An 18457-nucleotide genomic window follows, 5' to 3' on the forward strand; every position below is an offset into this window, starting at 1 on the left:
CCTGTGAAATTAGATTAGGGCATACCTAAAATTCATTACTAGAAGCATGCAATATAAAATGTTTCATATACTTGTTAAAAAAAATGTTATCCAAGAAATTAGAAGATGCATTGTATCTTCTGCTGCAATCTGTGTTCCAAACAACAAGTCCAGCTTGTAAATTCTCTGGACAACAGTACATTAAATGCTAATTGACCGGCACTCAGACACTAACAATCAGGTGAGAATAAGACATACTTATTTGCTAACAAATAGCAAATTACACTACCCGGAGTTTAATAACAATGATAAATAGACTTTTTAAATTTCACTTGTCTACAAACCACACGGTGGACAACTTTTTTTTTTAAATTGCTACACCATACTAAAATAAATGAATGAGTTTCAGACATTTACAAAGGTTCCCACATCACCTCCCAAGCCCCCAGTAATCAGCCCTAACGAGGGGGCTGCAGCCCGGATTCCTGTTGCTTCCTTCCCCTGTGCTGCCACCCCTGCCACCCAGCTGCAGCGTAACCAAGTTCCTTCAACCAACCCATGGACTTGAGCACTGACTTACAGCACCTGTCCCCCTCAAACACAAATGGCAACAGAGCAGTTAGCCCTGAGGGTGGTGGTGTTACAGGGCTGGATTTACACCACTGTGACTTTCACAGACACCTGTGTCAGTATTTCCAGATATTCATACTGCTTCTGGCATGCACAGGTACCTTTGGTTTGGTAGACTGGTAGTTCTTGCCTCCCTAAATAATGGTTAAACTGAATTCCAGCACATCCTTCGGTAGGTGATGTGGGAAGACACAAAATCTGTTGCACCCGGTACTTTAGTTTCCATTTTAAACTCACCCCAGGCACCAAGGAGATGGCTTGAAATTTACCCTACATCTTCATAGACTATGCATTATTTTGTAAAAACGCAGGTCCTGTCAGCATGAAAAAAAACTGAACTGTGGTGTTACCTCCCTTCAGTAAAGGAATAAATTTCAGTAGTATTGCAGTGACTCAGCTGGTGTTTAACAACCAGAAACGTGACAATCAAGGAAGCCACTGGCAGGATGCTTCAGTGGACAGCAGGAGCCTGAGTAGTAGATTGACCTGGATTCTGAACAGATTTCCTGCAGTAGCTGGAGACCTGGCTTCTACCTGTCTTTATTGTGCTGGTTAGCAGCACCCCATCTAGCTCCAAATGGGCTGGTATATCTAAAAGACACAGCACAGTGATAATGATGTGAGCTCAAGAGCCAGGAGCACAAGTAACAAGAGAATTGGTAACTCTGGTTCTCAGCAGAACTAATAAGCCCATGCAGATATTGATGCCACTACACCATTTCCAGGAAAAGTTGTCCAGGGCCAGCCCAGGCATTTCGACCCAGTGCTTCACTACACAGCGTGGACTCTTTAACAAGCCAAGTGTGATATCCGAGCTGGCTGTGCGCAGCATCCTGTTCACAGATTTTATTTCCCATTCCTATAGTTTGGGAATAATGGTCTACAGTTGTGAAATCAAATTCCCAGATGACTCATCTTCATGCAACAAGACGTAAATGTTTTCTTCTAGGGCTCGGAGAGCTGTTGAGAAACACCAGCAGAACAGCTCATGGGCTCAAGATTTATTAAGATTAAAGACACCATCTTCTTTTGCTCAATCTTCCTAAACCAGATCAGAGTCATCTTAAACCAGATCAGTTTCCCAGTCCAATTAATGTTGTGTCTGCTACCAAACTACTATAATACAATACTGAGAGAGCAGTCAGTGGGGTAAAGGTGAACCTGTCATTGCCAATAGAACTGTTGATGTAATGACAGCCCCAGGTGGGCAACTGCTTGGCAGCAATAACCCACCTACAGTATCTAATTCTGCCCTCTGTTAAAACCATGTAATGTCACTGAAGACATTCAGGTCACAGCAGTATGAACTGTGTGTAGAATTAGTTAACTGCTTTACATGAAATGACAGCAATCAGTCTTCTCACAACTTTGTTTCAACACACTTCAGCTACAAATGCTAAAAGCTGGTATCTGCTTAAGTTTGTGTTTGCTTTACAAAAGGCTCCAGCTTGCACGGCTATTCAGAATCTGCTCTGAGCAGACATCTGAAGCTTTAAACTCCATTAACCCACTCAGGACATAAAACTACAGATCAGGAGATATGCTCTCGCACTAACAACTTTTCCTAAGGCATTAGGAAATGAAGTTCCTGTAAATGGGTCTTCAAAATTATACTTAAACAAACAAATATCGAAACAAAAAGATGATGCACCACATTTATTGGCAACCTGAGGCTTCCACTTCACAAAATGACTCTCTTTTGGCAGGGCATTTCAATGCCTAACTGAAAGTTTTAATGTGGCTCTAACAGCGTTGCTAGCGTATTGCAAAAAATAACTTACTTTTGGCACATCAACTGCCACCTCCCTCATGGCGCTGGGCCTGACATCCCGCATCCCCTGCAGGAAGTCATTGAAGGCAATTGTCACTGACCCAGCCACCTCCGCGTCTAACGGGTTACGGCGCTTCCCCAGTGCTCTCCGCAATGCGTACAAACCTATTAAAAACAAAACAAACAAACCAAAAATATGTAGACATCCTCCAGGTTCTCACAAGCATAAAAAGTACAGCACACAAGCACACGGCAGCACTGGAAAGGAAATGATGTTCAAACAAATGTCTCCATGCCAGGCCTTGGCTAGGTCAAAGAACACACAAGACACTTCTGATAAGAGAACAAGAAAAAAGAGGATTTCATTACCACAGACAGAATGTAAACTAAATCTCTTCCAAAAGAGAGAATGAAACAGCCTTGTCGCTGTGTTGCCAGAGATGAAGAAGCTAACAGGGCAAACTCCAAATGTCCACACATCAAGATGAACACATTTCTAAACCACAGAGGGAAGAGGGATAACAAATATTTAACGCAAGTCTTATGTGAGCTGATTCTGATTTAACACATCTGCAACCTTGTCTGTTCCTCTATTAATAGGACAGTATTTTCCAAGCTGCTCTTAAAAACAAACTGATAAGATTTCTCTTGCTTTCATTGGAACCCTATTTTGCTATCTATTAAGACAGCAAATACCTATACTTTTCTTGATATTCAAAAACTTTCCCCTGCAACACTCAATAGCTATTTTCTCCCTTCAGCGATCACACCTCTCAAACATAAGTTGCTTTTACCTTCTTTGTTTGGCCAAATCACTCACACACAATACCTATAAATCTGGATACTAATTCCCAGCTTCCTCCTATAATTCAGTCCTTCAAAAGCCGCGCAAGTCCCACCCAGTCGCACATCAGTACATCAATACTCTCCTGGCAGGACCAAGCAGCGCTGTGTGCAGCTCCCAGACATGCCCCCGGGACAGCAGCTACAGCCCCCCTTGTGTAAGATGCCCAGAAGCACCATGGTTTTCCCACTGTATAATTCTGCATTTGGAGTTCTGTTGCTTCTATTTCCAATTCTGTTGTGCAAATCGAAACTGTTAAATGTGTGATTTGGTATATTATTACCTGACGGGTATAATCTTACACACGGGTATACACACACCTGCACACATGCAGGTATGTAGTACAACCTGTCATGTGTTACCAAAACAATATGAGCCTGTTAGTATGACATCACTTCATCTTGCATGACCATAAAAAGGCAAACATTTGTTAAATCTTTTCTATATTTAACCAAACAAAACATCAGTTAGTGCTACATGAAAGCACAATAAAAGGGATAAGCCATTTCTGAAAATAGTCATGGTTTTAACCTTCAGTGGATTGTTGCTTTTTTTCCTACAGAGTCATTGGTACGCACAGACATGTGAAGTTTCTGACAATGACAGGAATTCTGTATTTCCTACAATATGTACAACGTGTGAAGAGATATAATATCTCCCTTGTGAAGCTGTACAGCTGGTGTCTCTCCATAAACTGCCAATTATGGCAGAGGCTGAGCACCTGCATTCAATACCCAGCCTCTTAATACAATAATGAAAAAAAAGTTTGTAATTCGGGTTTCCTCTTGTGCAGAACATCCAGAACTAATAAGATGTATAAATGAAAGCATTCCATGATGCCGAGGAGAAAAATTAAAATCTGGTCACCAGAGGACAAGCATAAAATATAACTGACCCAGACGTTTTAACAACCCAGACAATTTCCATGTTCTTCCTCCCCCCTTTTCTTCCTTCCTCTGAAACAGTTCATTTTAAGCAAACAAAAAGCTTCAACAAGACAACACAGATTCATCCCCCAGATTTAAAATTTACATCCGAGCAAATAACAAACCTGACATCTTATTTTAGTGTCATTGCAGCTAACACTTTTGAGGGTGGGAGCAGGTATTTGGGTTGAGTCCTACAGTTTCTTTTTGGTGCAGTCAATTCACATGGGACTCTTACTTAAAAAAACAACAACAACAACAAAAAAAACCAACATAACATGAAATTAAGTCACAGAGAAAGTAAGTAACTGATAGAGATCTCTGCTCCTCATTTCTGTAAATATCTACTCCATCAGGTACAGGTTTAGCCCGGTGGCCATTTGATGGATTTTAATCATGGTTATCTTTCCTTCGTGACATCAGGAATTCTTAAAACCAAACAAGTTTATTTTAAAAATTGAGAGAGAACAGCACATAAAATGCTCAAGTAGAGCACTGCCCTTAAGGATCATTACTGCCTGTGCTACTAGGAGCACGAGTGAAATCTCAGTCCTCAGCAGTGGGTTTGAAATGCAACAGCCTTGAACCAGAACAGGAATAAAGAGGTCACAGCTTTCCAAACAAAGCCTGAATTCATTTCGGCATGTGCACGCACACGCCACTGCACAGGTCAGCACTTAATTGAAACAATGTTTTACATTAAAACAATAATAAAAAACAGATTGAAAAAAGAAAGCATGATTCTTCCTGTTTCCTCCTGTTATCATAATCATTCTTTCCTGCACTTCGGATTGACCTCTAACCAGAGCGGGGGTGGAGAGGGGGACTCTTATTAACAGGAGGAGGATACAGCCAGTGGCTTACAGGAGACAGAAAAGCACATCCTCGTCTGGAGACACTGAAAGAAGTATTTAAAGTAAGGAAGTGCAGGATAGAGTGCAAAACATGCTGCTAGAAGCGATGCAGCAGCAAAGGAGGTGGAACACTACAGCAAAACCAAGCTTATCGCTACAGAAGTTGTAACGCAGGCGAACTGAAGATTCAGCCATAGTACCTCAGAAAACACCAGGCATCTCAGCTTAGCCCTTGGGTATCTTTAGCATGGGGATGTTTTGGTTTGAGCACATGGCATTGCTGTAAACCCGACTCTTAAGCACACACAGCATTGCCTTCAGTTTTGCTTGCTCCTTTTCTGATGCTATTTCATTCTTAAGGATTAATGAATGTCAATAGCCTTTCAGCAGAGACTTTCGGCTCAGAAGTGGGTGAGTATGTTTGCCCGGTTTTATTCCAGCCCGAGTCCTGTGTGACGGGAGGAAGGTCACCGAGGTAGTTACCCGTTCCCAGTAAAGGGCACAGGGCTGGTCCCCAGGACCGCCCTTTGCAAAGCAGAAACTTAACCTGGAAGTTAACATGAAAGGCAAAATTTGCAGTAGCAAACAACAACGATTCTCAGTGGAGTATAAATGGAAAACCCCAGTTTAAAAAAAAAAAAAAAAAAGAAGAAACCAGCATAATAAGTCACGCATGATTACAAACAATGGAAAATAAACAATTTGTTCCAGTCCAACAACTGTGTGCTCTACCTCACCAACTTATCCTGTCTGTCTAGAACAGAGGAAACTAAGTGGACAGAGCTGGGGGGGGAAGAAAAAACCACCACCAAACAGCAGAACACCCTGTCCTGGTACAGATGATTCTTCTTTGGTACTGGGCTGTGCATGAGGTCAATAGCATTGTTTCCCTGTAAGATTTTCTTGCTCATAGCTTGGCTAAGTGTTGGCACATTAGATCATCATCACAAATGTCTGAGCCTAAAAAGAGACCCTGTGACACTGCTGTATTTATCAGAGTCTGTGTATGATTATATACTACTGTAAATAATAGAAAGCATCCACTCAAAACGATGAACATATACACATTAGTTTTCAAAAACAGAATATACACAACACTTGGGGAAATGAATGGAACAAAACAAAATTATTAATCATGCATCTTTCACTGCCCATCAGCTATTTCTTCCACAAATACATCTTGTCTGAACTTACACTGCCAGAATCTTAATACCAGAATTTGTAAGTAGCGTTGAAGAAATTGTAATCATCATATAAGATTGTTTACAAAAGGAAATGTTTCTTCTTTCCCTGCTCATCTGGCATTTCTCTCTGCAATTATTATAGCCAAACCCAGAAGACACATACCATTTCTCCCTGTGATAGCTATCAGATCCAACATGATACTCTCCTGTGTGACTGGAAGTGGAACACTTAACAGCGTACAGAAAGATTTCAGTTTCCTAATGGCAGTGGATGGGGTGCCTTCCTCTACTTCTAGATCTTTACATACTAAACTTCAAAAATTAACAGTTTTATGCACAGAAAAAGCAATTCATACAACCTGAAACCAATTCTGAACTTTAGAAGCTGTAAGAGGAGCATACGTGACTTCTCAGGCAATGGATACAAAAGTTATTCCAGCGTTTCAAGTTTTTGAGATAAGGAGCTCTTCTGCTTTATATTTGACAATTTCTAACCAGCATGGCTTTCTGCACTCATTCATGACAGCAATCCCAAAATTATACTAGGAAATGTTTTAGAGAATGTCAAGTGTCATATACTACAACTCGCATGTGTTCTTGAACATATCATAGCCTCATAAACAAAGGGCGTTTATATTAGCACTTCATTACATGAGGATATTGGATTATCAGATCCAAGACAAAAATAGAGAAAATGTGTATGTATATTCTTTGCAGTCATGCATGAATATGGAGTAACACAGACAAAGCCTGTTTGCCTAGCAGATGGAAACCTTGCCGTCACCTGGTAAGAACCGCTGATCCACAGAGAACGCCCCGTCAGACACATCCTCATCTGTTCAGTCAAATCTTTCACCCTGCGCAGACCCAGCAAACCAGCTCCTGCCCATCAAGGTGAGACAGCGCCAGGCAATAACAGAGCAGCTGGCACGAGCACCGAGACACAGCAGGGATGTGTCGAGGCAAAGGCTCTTTTTCCCTTTACTCCCCAGACAAAATAATGGAACGACAGCACCAGGCAAGTACCTGCTATCTGTGGACCACCAGCAAGATTTCCTCTGACCTGGAGGCAGGAGCCAGCCTTGACAATGGCTGAAAATTCACACGTATTCTTCCATTTGCATCCTAAGAAACTTCTACAGTTTGGAGGGAGGTTTTGGTTTGTTTGATTTTTATTTGTCTTCCCTTCCCCAGTGTAAATAAGTATGGAATCACACCAACAAATTTACCAAGGAATAAGAAACCCACCCATGGATCAGACTTTCATAAATATATATTTTAACCTTATTTCTTTTTCATTTAACCGATACATGAAATGCATGCTGATTTCAAAAAAATTTCTGGAAGCAGAAACCCTTGCTTTTGCTCTTGAAGCTATGTTCTGCGATCTGTCTCTAGCTGCCAGCGCTATATGGGAAAATCCCTGAAGAACTTTCATATGCTGTTTGCACAGGAAAGATAATGCCCTTAAATCCCATGTAACCATAACACTGCAAATTCGCTCAGCTAACCTGAGCACTAATCTTCTGTAGGGATTACATACGCGATTTATAGCCCTTTGTGAAGAGCTCCGGCATTTGCTGGAACACGTCTACGGAGCTGACTAGATGTTGCTGAGAGGTACGACAGGGGAGGGAAAGGAAGGAAGGAAGGAAGGAGGAACTGCATTTTCAAAACTTCTTTCATACAGGAAACAGTTTATTCACAGATCAGGTATGCACACATCATTTATCCTAAAACAATGACAACAAGAGGGAAATAAGGAATACCAGACTGCCCGTGTTTCTCGCCTGCTCTCATATGGAGACGTACCTAAGCTAGGGCAAGTCATACATGCCCTGAAGGAAAACAAGGACTGCAACGTTACCAGAATAGCAAAGGCAGAAAGGCAAGAAGCAAAAGTTCATGGCTAAATGCTGGCCTAATTGCAATTAGGAATGTTGTCAAGTCAAACTATAGCTAAAAGTTAAAGTCAGGAGACCTATGAAAACTTTGCCTGAAGATATTTAAGCTATTCAGTCTACATACAAATGCCAACAGTTAACTGATATTACTCCTGCAGAACTAACACAGACATACAAGTTAAGTTACATTTTTTAAGTTACATCTTTTATGATTCTTTAGCAACTAAATGAAAGAACTGCTTTCAGATCCTAAATTTGCCAATATATATTCCCAGAAAATTATTTGCCTGGACTATGACAGGGAGTCAGAAAACATCAAACTCTTCTCCTATAATACCACTTCTACACAAATAGCTTAGCTGAAGTATAGTTGTGCTTTTTTTCCCAGAATAAACTAGTATCAGCTATGGAAAACATCCTTTTTTAGCCAGATACTGAGAAAACGTGCAACTTTGCGACCTGAATATGAACATCTACTCTAAGCGGGTTAGTTCAGATGTAGTTCTGAAGTCAGCAGAGCAAGATGGAGTGACATGAATCATAACACGGCCAGTCCCTCCCTACATACTACGAGAGGAACAAAACTCCTATGGATTTTTAGTACAAGCAGAACTGCACCTCAGATGTATATGAAACTGAGTCTATTACCATTGATGTTCAAGTTACATTTGAAACCAGACTCAGCACAAAAGCAAAAAGCAAAAAATAAAAAGCATAATAATTGCTTCAGAGTGATGATGCTGTACTTGAGCTCTAGATGTTCCCATATTATGGTCACTTGAAGAATGTAAGAGCAAAACAATCGATTAAACAATTTTTGAAGAGAACTAGGGAGGGAAATGTTAGCCAAAATTCAAGGTATTTAAATCTAGAAAAAAAAAGTGTCAAATTAAATGCTACCTACAAAAACACAAAGTGGCATAAATGAATATCAGACACTTCATAAAAACACAAAACAGAAGGAAATGAAAAACAAATGCGATTCCAAAATTTTAAAAAATATATAGGTGCATGTATATATATATATATATCTATAAAAATAAAACTTCCAAGTCAACACAGGAGAACAAGCAGCTCAGACCATTGTAGAAAAAAAACAAGCCTATAGGATAATTTAGAAGATCATGGACTGCAGAGTGTCTTCAAAAGTCAGTTTAGTCTTGGTCAAATCATTTTCATCCATTCAAAGCTTCTGCACATAGAGCTGAGGCCGCCCCGTTTCTAGCAGGCCCCCAGTGCCTGGCACACCACTCCCACCCAGCTCGGCACCCCAAGAGCCTGCAGCACCCCAGGGACACCAAACCCAACACACGTCACTCATGTCACACGACTTGGAGCTGGGTTAACGACACGGCTTTGATTCCAGGTCTAGAAATTAAACAGGGACCACGCAGAACTGTCTGTTCCTGCCAAAGCTCAGCCAATGACCCAGCCTAAGAAATTTATTCTGTTCTTAAGCAAAAATGACATAACACTAAATTTTCAGGAACTGCAAGCTGAGGAATGATATTCTGGCTGCCCCTGACAGGCAGCAGCCTACACAGGTGGGGCTGCACTGGTGTCCTGCACCCCACAAACCACACAGCTCCTTTTGGGGCTGAACCTCCAACCCATTCAAACGCACAAGTCCCTATACGCGTTGCCACACATGAATAATATCATTCCTTCTGTATCACTCAAGCTGCAGAAGCAAGAACATGGTCTCCAGCTGCCAAGGAGGTTAATTTAGAATATTGTCAATAGTTACTGATCAACTCTTCAGAATATATCCAGTCTTTCCTGCTTATATAAATATCGGCAGACAGAATGGGATGTGCTCTAAACAGACTATTAAGTACTCAACCCACGACTGTGTATATGAAGTCAGCAATCCCATCATCCAATTAACTGCAAGCCAGTTTCAGATAAACACATACTTAAAATTAATTATGATGAAACCCAAAAGTTCGTGTGCCCTGACTGCAGAAAGTGCAATGTTTTTCCATATAAAATCAAAAATCAAGTACCATTATCAAACAAGAAAAAAGCCAAAGAAAAAATAACCACAAAAAGCAACATAATGCGCACCAGTGTATCTTCAGAGAGGCAAACACAGCAAGACTTTTTCTCTCTGGATACAAAGACAATCACAGTAAGGAAACATCTGTGCACTCAGAGACACAGGGGAAAAAATACTCAGAAATTTTGCAATCGCATCAGAACGATGCCGAACCAAAGTGGAAGGGTGAGAATCTAACCCAATGCAGCTAAAATAATAATAATTTTGTGGAATCTTGAGAAAGTAATTGAACTAATTTACACGTCCAATACAGCAATTCTAAAATCAATTCTGACTTTGCCAAGATGTTGGGGTAGGGGGATGAATCCTAAGAAAGAGTGCAAGGGATCCCACAGACAAGAACAAGGTCAAGCGCTCCACCCTGTCTCAGGCACGTTCCTTCAAGCTGCTCAGTGACATCCAGATGTAGCCAGTTGTGCACAAAAGCCACCGTTCTGAGTTGATGCTCCAGGAAAGAATCCAACACCACATGTTACAAAGTGTGTCCAAAAAAGCCACATTGCTTCGTTATGTGTGCGTGCAAGAAAGGACACATCTGTTTATAACCTGTTAAGATGCCAAACTATGTCAATTGCTTTGGTTTAAAAACAGCTTCAAAATTACAGAACGCAGTACAAACTTAAAACTCACAAATGCTGAAGATGTAGGCTGGAATTTCTTGGTCTTGTTACACTGTAAATTAGCATGATGGAACACAGTATCAGGAAATTCAGATGTTCCAGTCCATATATTCATTTGTAGCTTTACTTCTATATCATGTCTGGACTTCTCAGGGCATTTTAAAATCCAGTGTTATGCCATTTCTGAAAAAAACTTCTAAATTTCATAGGAATAATTCTTTTTGTATTGACCATCTATGTTATTAACATATATATAAAAAAACCTGCATGACCTTTTTATAAAAAGGCAAGCAGCCTTTCCTTCCCATGGGAACCAGTATTCAGTTAGAGAATGCAGTACCAGACCATTTGCAACAGCAGAGTTTCATTCTTTTTCTGTGCTACGATAAAAGAAAAAAACAACAACACAGACATGGTATTTTCAGTCACTTTCCAGCAGGGAATAAAATAATTACAGCACATCAATCAGTGCTTTCTTTTTAAAATCTGCAACTGCAATCAGTTAATTTGAAAACAAACAACCCCATTGCCTTGGTCATCAACTGCCTTTGTCAAAATCTACACTTTCAATAAGTGTTTCAGCCCCTATTACTACATGTAGGATGATAATCCAAGAAAAATATTTACATGTATTGCACACCCCCACCAGAACTCGGGTCCAAATTGTTTTGGGAAAGGTTCAGACTGAAGCATGAAGTTCGTGGCTTACAGAAAGGATGGATATTCCTGATGCCCTAACACTAGGCTGTTTCATCCAGACTGTGTCTGAGCTGAAATGATGAGCTCAAATTTGTGATACAAGGCTGAGAAGCCACATATTGAACGCAGTGTTTGTCTAATTGAAAGCCCAGTCAGGGGCTGGTCCTCAGGGTGCACAGAGACTCACTGTTAATCACATTAGCCCAAACAGCTCACGTTTCCTGCAGGTGGCCAGGCGACCAAAACTGCAGAAGCTGGGGAAGAAAAACAGGTCTAACAAAGAGACATTCCTGGGCTTCAGGGGAATTTACTTCCCCATCAATTACAGGAAAAACCAAAAAACTGAGGAGCCAGCCCTTCAATTGCCTAATTTCTTTTTTTATTTTTTTTTTTCTTTTTTAAATATAATGCCAGTGTATTGCAGAGACTCTTTCTTGGGTCATAAATAACTTATAAATAACTTTTTGGGGTCCCCTAAATAACTTATAGCTTTACAGATCTAATATCTCCATATAATACATATTCAGAGCTATCAACTAAATAGCATAAAGACTCTTCATCCTAGCTGCACTATTTATCAGAACTCAGGGATAATAAAGGGGCCAAATGAATCCCATAGACTATAAGATCTCTAGACAACAGGACTCTTAAAATTATGAACAAAAGACAACAGACCACATCATATGTATATGCAAGTAGCTTCACCAATTCAGCAGAGCAGCACTGATTCATACCAGTCAAAGATGCAGCTAAAGCTCTATTTCCATCATATTATTTGGAACAGGCAGCTGAAGCCAGTGAACCATTATAATCCTAAAGGCTAAGCAAGGTGATAGCTGTAACTGTATTACAATCAGACAATTTGAAAAACTTTGTCGCAAAATGAAGCGATTAGTGCTTCTTTCACAGGAGTCTCAAAGTTTCAGTGGTTTCAATACGACATCCTTACTGGAACCAAATAGATGTTATTGCAAGAGAGACCACTGTTTAAACAAAGACATTTATTCTTCCTCTCCTCATGATGCTATCTTATCATAGTCCAAGTGTTTTGTATCAGCACACTGAAATCATGTGTAATGAACAAGGATGTTCAAGATAAATTCTAAGAGTTACAAAGCAAATACTTCCTTTCTCTGTAAACAATATGACTGAACCCACTTCTTGAAGAAATCAAGCTATATTTATATTCACCCTGTTGAAATGCTACAGGCAGCCATAGAAGGGCAAGTTTATAATAAATTGCTATATTTGGAAACCTTTGTTGCTAAGCATCTTCTAACATTCAGTACAGTTTATACCATTCATGTCCCCGCTACATAATTAACATTTCATATGTTTCTCCAAAAAAGTGCAGTGCTTATATTTGTTGTTAAATTAAAACCATTATAATTTTTAAGGGAATTTAATAAAAGACTGTGTGGCCAATTAATTAAAGCAGAAACAAGAAGATCTTAGGGGTATACAAACACTGACATTATATGCAAGGATATGGCAGAGTCGGTCTTCTTAAACACTGCCTCTACTTGAGATAAAACTCAGAATGCAGCTGTTCACACTACAAGGTAGTCTACTAAATAATTTAGGACGCAGTAGACCTCTTCCAGTCTTATTGACTTTCTCAGCTGCACACATAACTAAATCCTTTTCTTGTCATGAATTCTGTGCACGTGAATCCCTCAGAAGGTACTTGAGTCCCCACGAGCCTCCCACGAGGAGCCCAGTGCAAGCTGATGTCCATGGGATGTGGTCCTTCGCCCACCGAGTATTCACAGGTTTCCTTACTATGCCGTTAACCTATATGAAAGGTTACAAGAACAAGCAACACGCAGCTAATTGGGGAAGTTACAAATACACTGCTGGCAGTAGAGAATCAGAGCAAAACACAGTTTTTCCAATGTAGTCATTACAGAGAACATAGGTTAAGTGTATCTTGAACACAGGTTAAGTGTATCTATCCTGAAAAGCACTGCATGTCATCTAGCGATGCTTGCCATGTTAGAAATACCAGCTTTACTTTTAATTTTGCTGGGCTGATCATAAGCAATCTCTTAGTTATTTGTAAAATGGAAAACAATATCTTGCTTAACATGCGAGATAGGGATATGAGTACTTTGTGCAACAACGAAGGCTGAGATAGACACACATCGAGAGCTGACGGCTGCCACTGTTGGCAACTCTTCCAACAGTAACTGTGAGCTTCACGATACCTAGCATTTTTTGTATAAACAGCCACATAATTTTGTAGTTTTGTTTTATGAAAGGCTAGAACTGTATCTTTAGTAAATAAGGTGTTGAAAGAAAAATCCACTAATATTTTAAAAATTCAGCAGATCAAATAAAAATGCCCTTAGCTGATGATTATGTCTATCTATATAAAAATATCTCACGGGTGTTCGGTCATAATACCCCCTTTGGAAAAGTCCAGAGCACACTGCAGAGATTCTGCAGATGTCTTGTCCACCTTTCCCCTCCTTGTCCATTCCAGCACACACACCACCACAGTTCTGTACACACCAAATAAACAGAGGCCTAAAAACATTCAGTGCAAGCTGAGCATTAAAAGGCTCCTAAAACTTCTTAGTGACTTCCATGAAAACACACAAAGTTGCTCAACAGAACAGAAAACTTGCCTCTCCGCCCCCAGGAGAACCACTAAGCCACTCTTGCACCGGAGAACAATTTCTGCCAAGAAAACAGTTGGAGTATGTTTAACTCTCCAACAGCTATTTACTTTTCATTAACACAAGTTCTTCAGAATTGTATAGAAGACAAACATCAAAGCTTTTATAATACAGTATTTAGGAAACCTAACTATAGATGCAAAAGTGAAAGATTTGCCCATCATAGTCCTACAACTGCTACATTTACTGTGTGACATTAATTACTACACCATGGTTTATATAAGCAGTATATACACAATATTATACATGTGCTAAAAAAACAGAGTTGAAGTATAAAGATAAGGAAGGATGAGTCCTTTGGAAATTATCTAAACTTGGTATGAAGAATATAAACATATTTAGCTCGTAAACTTCCAGGCTTTCGAGCCACGTATGAAGTACCTAAAGCTACAAATGGGGTAACCAGGACTCAGTCTCCCAAAGACCACTACTGCAGTACAACTGGCAAGCGACAATAATATTGTACCGAAAACTGGATGTGTATTGCTGAGTTCGGAATTCCTGCTTCTGAATTAGTTTCCATGTTGTACCTGTATTTACACACACATCATGTATGAAAATGACACAAGTAACCTTAAAATCTGTGAAAGAACTCAGCTCCGATATTGCCTAAATATTAGGCATTTTGGTTGTCTAGAAATGCACACCAGTAGTCTTAACTATATGTCTATATCAGGTTTTACGCTGTAATAAATACAAATTATTACGTTCAGTTCTGAGCCCCACATTACCAAAAGGTTATTGACAAACTGGAGGGAGTTCAGAGAAAAATCAACATAACTTCTCAGAAGGCAGGAAGGACTTATTTATGAGGAAAGATTAAAAGAGCTAAATATTTATAGTTTGGCTCAGTAATGAATGAGGAGGTAGGGGACATGAGAACAGCCTAGAGATATCTGAAGGGTGTAAACACTAAGGAGGGAGAGTGAACATGTTCCACAAGGATGTAAATAGAATGAATGGCATAAAACTAAACAAGGAAAACTCAGGCTGAATATCAGAGAGCATTCCTGGACAGCAAGCTATCTTGGCCCACGGCACAGTTTCGTAAGTGAAGCAATACAAGCCCATTGCTTGGAACAACAAACAAGACTAGACAAAACACTGGAAAATTTGCCACATGGAATAATCCCACTCTGCTGAGGAGAAATATAAAAGCTCGTCTTTTCTAAGTTTAACTCCAGTGAAAGCAGTAATATTTTACAAGGTGTTGAAAACTTAATAAAAAAAATAGATATCAAGAGCTTAACCAGAAAAAAGACTCCAGCTAAGAACGTTCCTTAACCACGAGCAACTTAAATTCATTTTAAGCAATCCTTTGACTGACTCATGCTTCTTCAACTCTTTGAAAAGGGAAAATACTTGTGGACTGCAAAGAGTTAATGACGCCGGACTGTATTTTCCCCAGCAGAGGTCACTACAAGTTAACAAATAACGTGGAAATAGAACAGCGTGGATTCGGGCTTCAGGAAAGAAGATCCATAGAAAAGAGACACCCTCCTTCCCAGCACAGGATGTGGGTGCAAAGCTCCCAGATGACAGCATGTCCTGCAATCAGCAGCAGGTAGATGCCAGAAGTTTTGGTCTACATAGTACGTATGTTCAATTTACACAACGTCCAGAATTTATTTTCTAAAGGGCCCTCATGAAGTGGGTAAATATTGCCTGCGTACAGCTGGATAATGAAGTGCCCGGGATTGATGTGTGCATCACAAGGCTGGGTCATGTTTGGAACTGAAACCACAACACACTCCACTGAACGTTTTAGATTACATTAGTTAAGTATTTACTATGTGAGGACTGTGACACAGGCAGACTGACAGGCTTCCAAAAACAGAGAGGAAGCAAAATAAAAAGGAAGTTTATCTGTGTTGTTGTTTGTACATATTTGTTTTTCAAAAAAATGTTTGCTAACTTAGAGCTTAAAAGACAAGCAAAGCCAACAGAAGAGCACTATAAAAAGAACAGTCCGTGTCCATACATATTTTTTCTTCATGATCCATACTGAAGTCCACAAATGCACATTTGAGAACTATCTCAAAAATTTGGGCAACTGGTAGGTAAAATCCTTGCTGTTCCAGGTGCCATCACCCCTGATTAAACTTCTGTCATCTAATAGCTAATTCTGATGCAAGAATTAACTGCACTGTGCCACTGCCGGAGGAAGCTGTCCCAGTGCCAAAGGAAATAAAAGTAACCGGCACACACAGCAAACATATATTTGCCAACTACAGGAGAGCAAATATGCGTAAGCAGAGCTGAAGAGTCGTATTTTGACTAGACTGCTTTAAAAGGCTGCTCATGGGCAGATTTAACGTCCAACACTTAAACCACGTTAGACACATTCTAGCAAAATGTACAAATTGATAGAGCACACTTTCATCCAATGAAAACAGAATTGAACTCATGTTTAAGTATCCCTTGGAACGTACTGAACCCTGGCTGCATGATATGCGGATAACGCTTCAGGCCTGTACGGGCGGCCAAGGGACAATTTCCAGCCCCCAGCCCAGGGTGAGCTGCTCTCCAGCTCTCCCAGCCCCACCACACAACCCGACCCAGGTGCCTGCAGCCCCACAGCCCCATGTCCGCAGGTAGATGACACACAGGCACAAAACAAGGAAGGAAACCACTGTAAACACACTCAGGCCAACAGTCTCAACGTCCTGGGAACCAGGGCCCACAGGACAAGCTCTCTAGCCTGAGTGACTTGGGATTATTGTATGAAAAGAGTAGGCTGTAGAGGATGGAGCAGAAAAACTCTTAGAGATATGCCAGTTAACTCATTAAACCACTGGTAAGCTACATTGTATATTAGAAATGGCACAGGGATTCCCCACTGTTATTAATCTTAACATTGGTTTTAAAATAGATTAATACTTGATTAATAATTTATTAATAATATTAATAGTAATGATATAATTAATAATTTAATAATACTTAATAAAGGTTGTCTGATCTGCTCAGGAACAGATAGGTGTTTCTCATATTCCATGCTTTGTTATGGGTTTTTTTGGACATAAAAATTAATTAACTCTCATTATTTTAATAGCTATTAGTACAGACTATGGATTTTTAACTTTTTCAACCAAAATAAGGAGACTAAAGTAAGATCCTAAATAAGCTACACAAACCCTTACCTGCTTCCTTGCACAGGGCTGCCAAGTCTGCACCCACATAACCATGTGCGCTATCGGCCAGTTGCACCAGCTCTGCTGCTGTGAGTGAATGGGGAACTTTCTTCAGAAGCTTTTGGAGTATGTCCAGACGGTCTTGGGCATTAGGAATCCCAATTTCTATCTCCTTATCAAAACGCCCGGGTCTGCGCAGCGCTGCATCCAGTGCGTGAGGACGATTAGTGGCCCCAAGGACCAAGAGCTGCCCTTCGCTGCCCTCCTGAACACATCAAACGATGCAAAATATTAATTTGAAAATACAATCAAACGTCACGCAGGTTATAAACATACTTCTTGCTTACTTTTCACAATTACTACACACACTAAAACCCTGATGCTATGTCTAAAGGAACAAAGCAAACTTTTCATAATATATACCCAACGTGATCCCACCCAATCTATCCCTGCAATTTAGCAATATTATAGGCTGTATGTACATACAAATAATACAAGAGAAACTTCACTCCAAACTCCCTCATCCCAGTGTCTCCCACTCTAACCCCCAAGAACCTGATTTCCTACCTCAGGAAAGTAAGCTAAAAGGCACAAGAACACACACAAAAAAAAGTATCAACGGATCTTGAATAAACAAGGTTGGGAAACGAATCATTTAAGGTACCAAAAACAGCAGAGACAGGAGGTTATAAAGCTTCCTGTAGGTTCAGTAGGAAAAGTAAGGTCAGTAATCCTGACCAATTTCCTCATGCTCTGCTTTTTCACTTTTAGAGTGAGGCAAAAATCAGTTCAGAGGTCTCTTGTCGTGCCATTCTCTTTTTAAGAATGAATCACTTTCTCTGGGAAGAATGTCCATCAGCCTTTGCCATCAAAAATATGTTCCGCCTGTGAACAACTCCAGACTGTGCAGCTCAAACTATTATGCAGGAAAATAACTAGAAACTTGCAGATTACATAAACAGCAGAGACTGATTTTCATATTGTGGACAGAGTTCTTTCACCTTTTCTGCTAATAATCAGAAAACAATAGATGCGAGATGGGCAAACTTTATGGACTTAATCCATAACATACTTAATTAAATTTACTGTTTCTTCAGTAGGCTTTTGTTTATATCCTAAACATTACTATAGCAATCCTGAAATAGCTGTTGTTGCTTTTAATAATGCATCCTACA

At 40.0% G+C, this 18457-nt stretch overlaps 1 protein-coding gene across 4 annotated transcripts in view; it reads right to left on the bottom strand.

The window, feature by feature from the left end:
- Positions 1–18457, bottom strand: part of AFG2A (AFG2 AAA ATPase homolog A) — a 225742-nt gene that overhangs the window by 195668 nt on the left and 11617 nt on the right. For all 4 annotated transcript variants that reach the window (XM_065062123.1, XM_065062121.1, XM_065062125.1 and 1 more), the window contains exons 9-10: positions 17292–17547; positions 2391–2545 (exon numbers count right to left, since the gene is read on the bottom strand). In XM_065062123.1, coding sequence (XP_064918195.1) covers positions 2391–2545; positions 17292–17547 — 411 coding nt within the window. The remainder of the gene's footprint in view (positions 1–2390; positions 2546–17291; positions 17548–18457) is intronic.

Source organism: Columba livia, chromosome 4 (genome assembly GCF_036013475.1).
Source record: "Columba livia isolate bColLiv1 breed racing homer chromosome 4, bColLiv1.pat.W.v2, whole genome shotgun sequence".
In the NCBI taxonomy this organism is placed as follows: Eukaryota; Metazoa; Chordata; class Aves; order Columbiformes; family Columbidae; genus Columba; species Columba livia.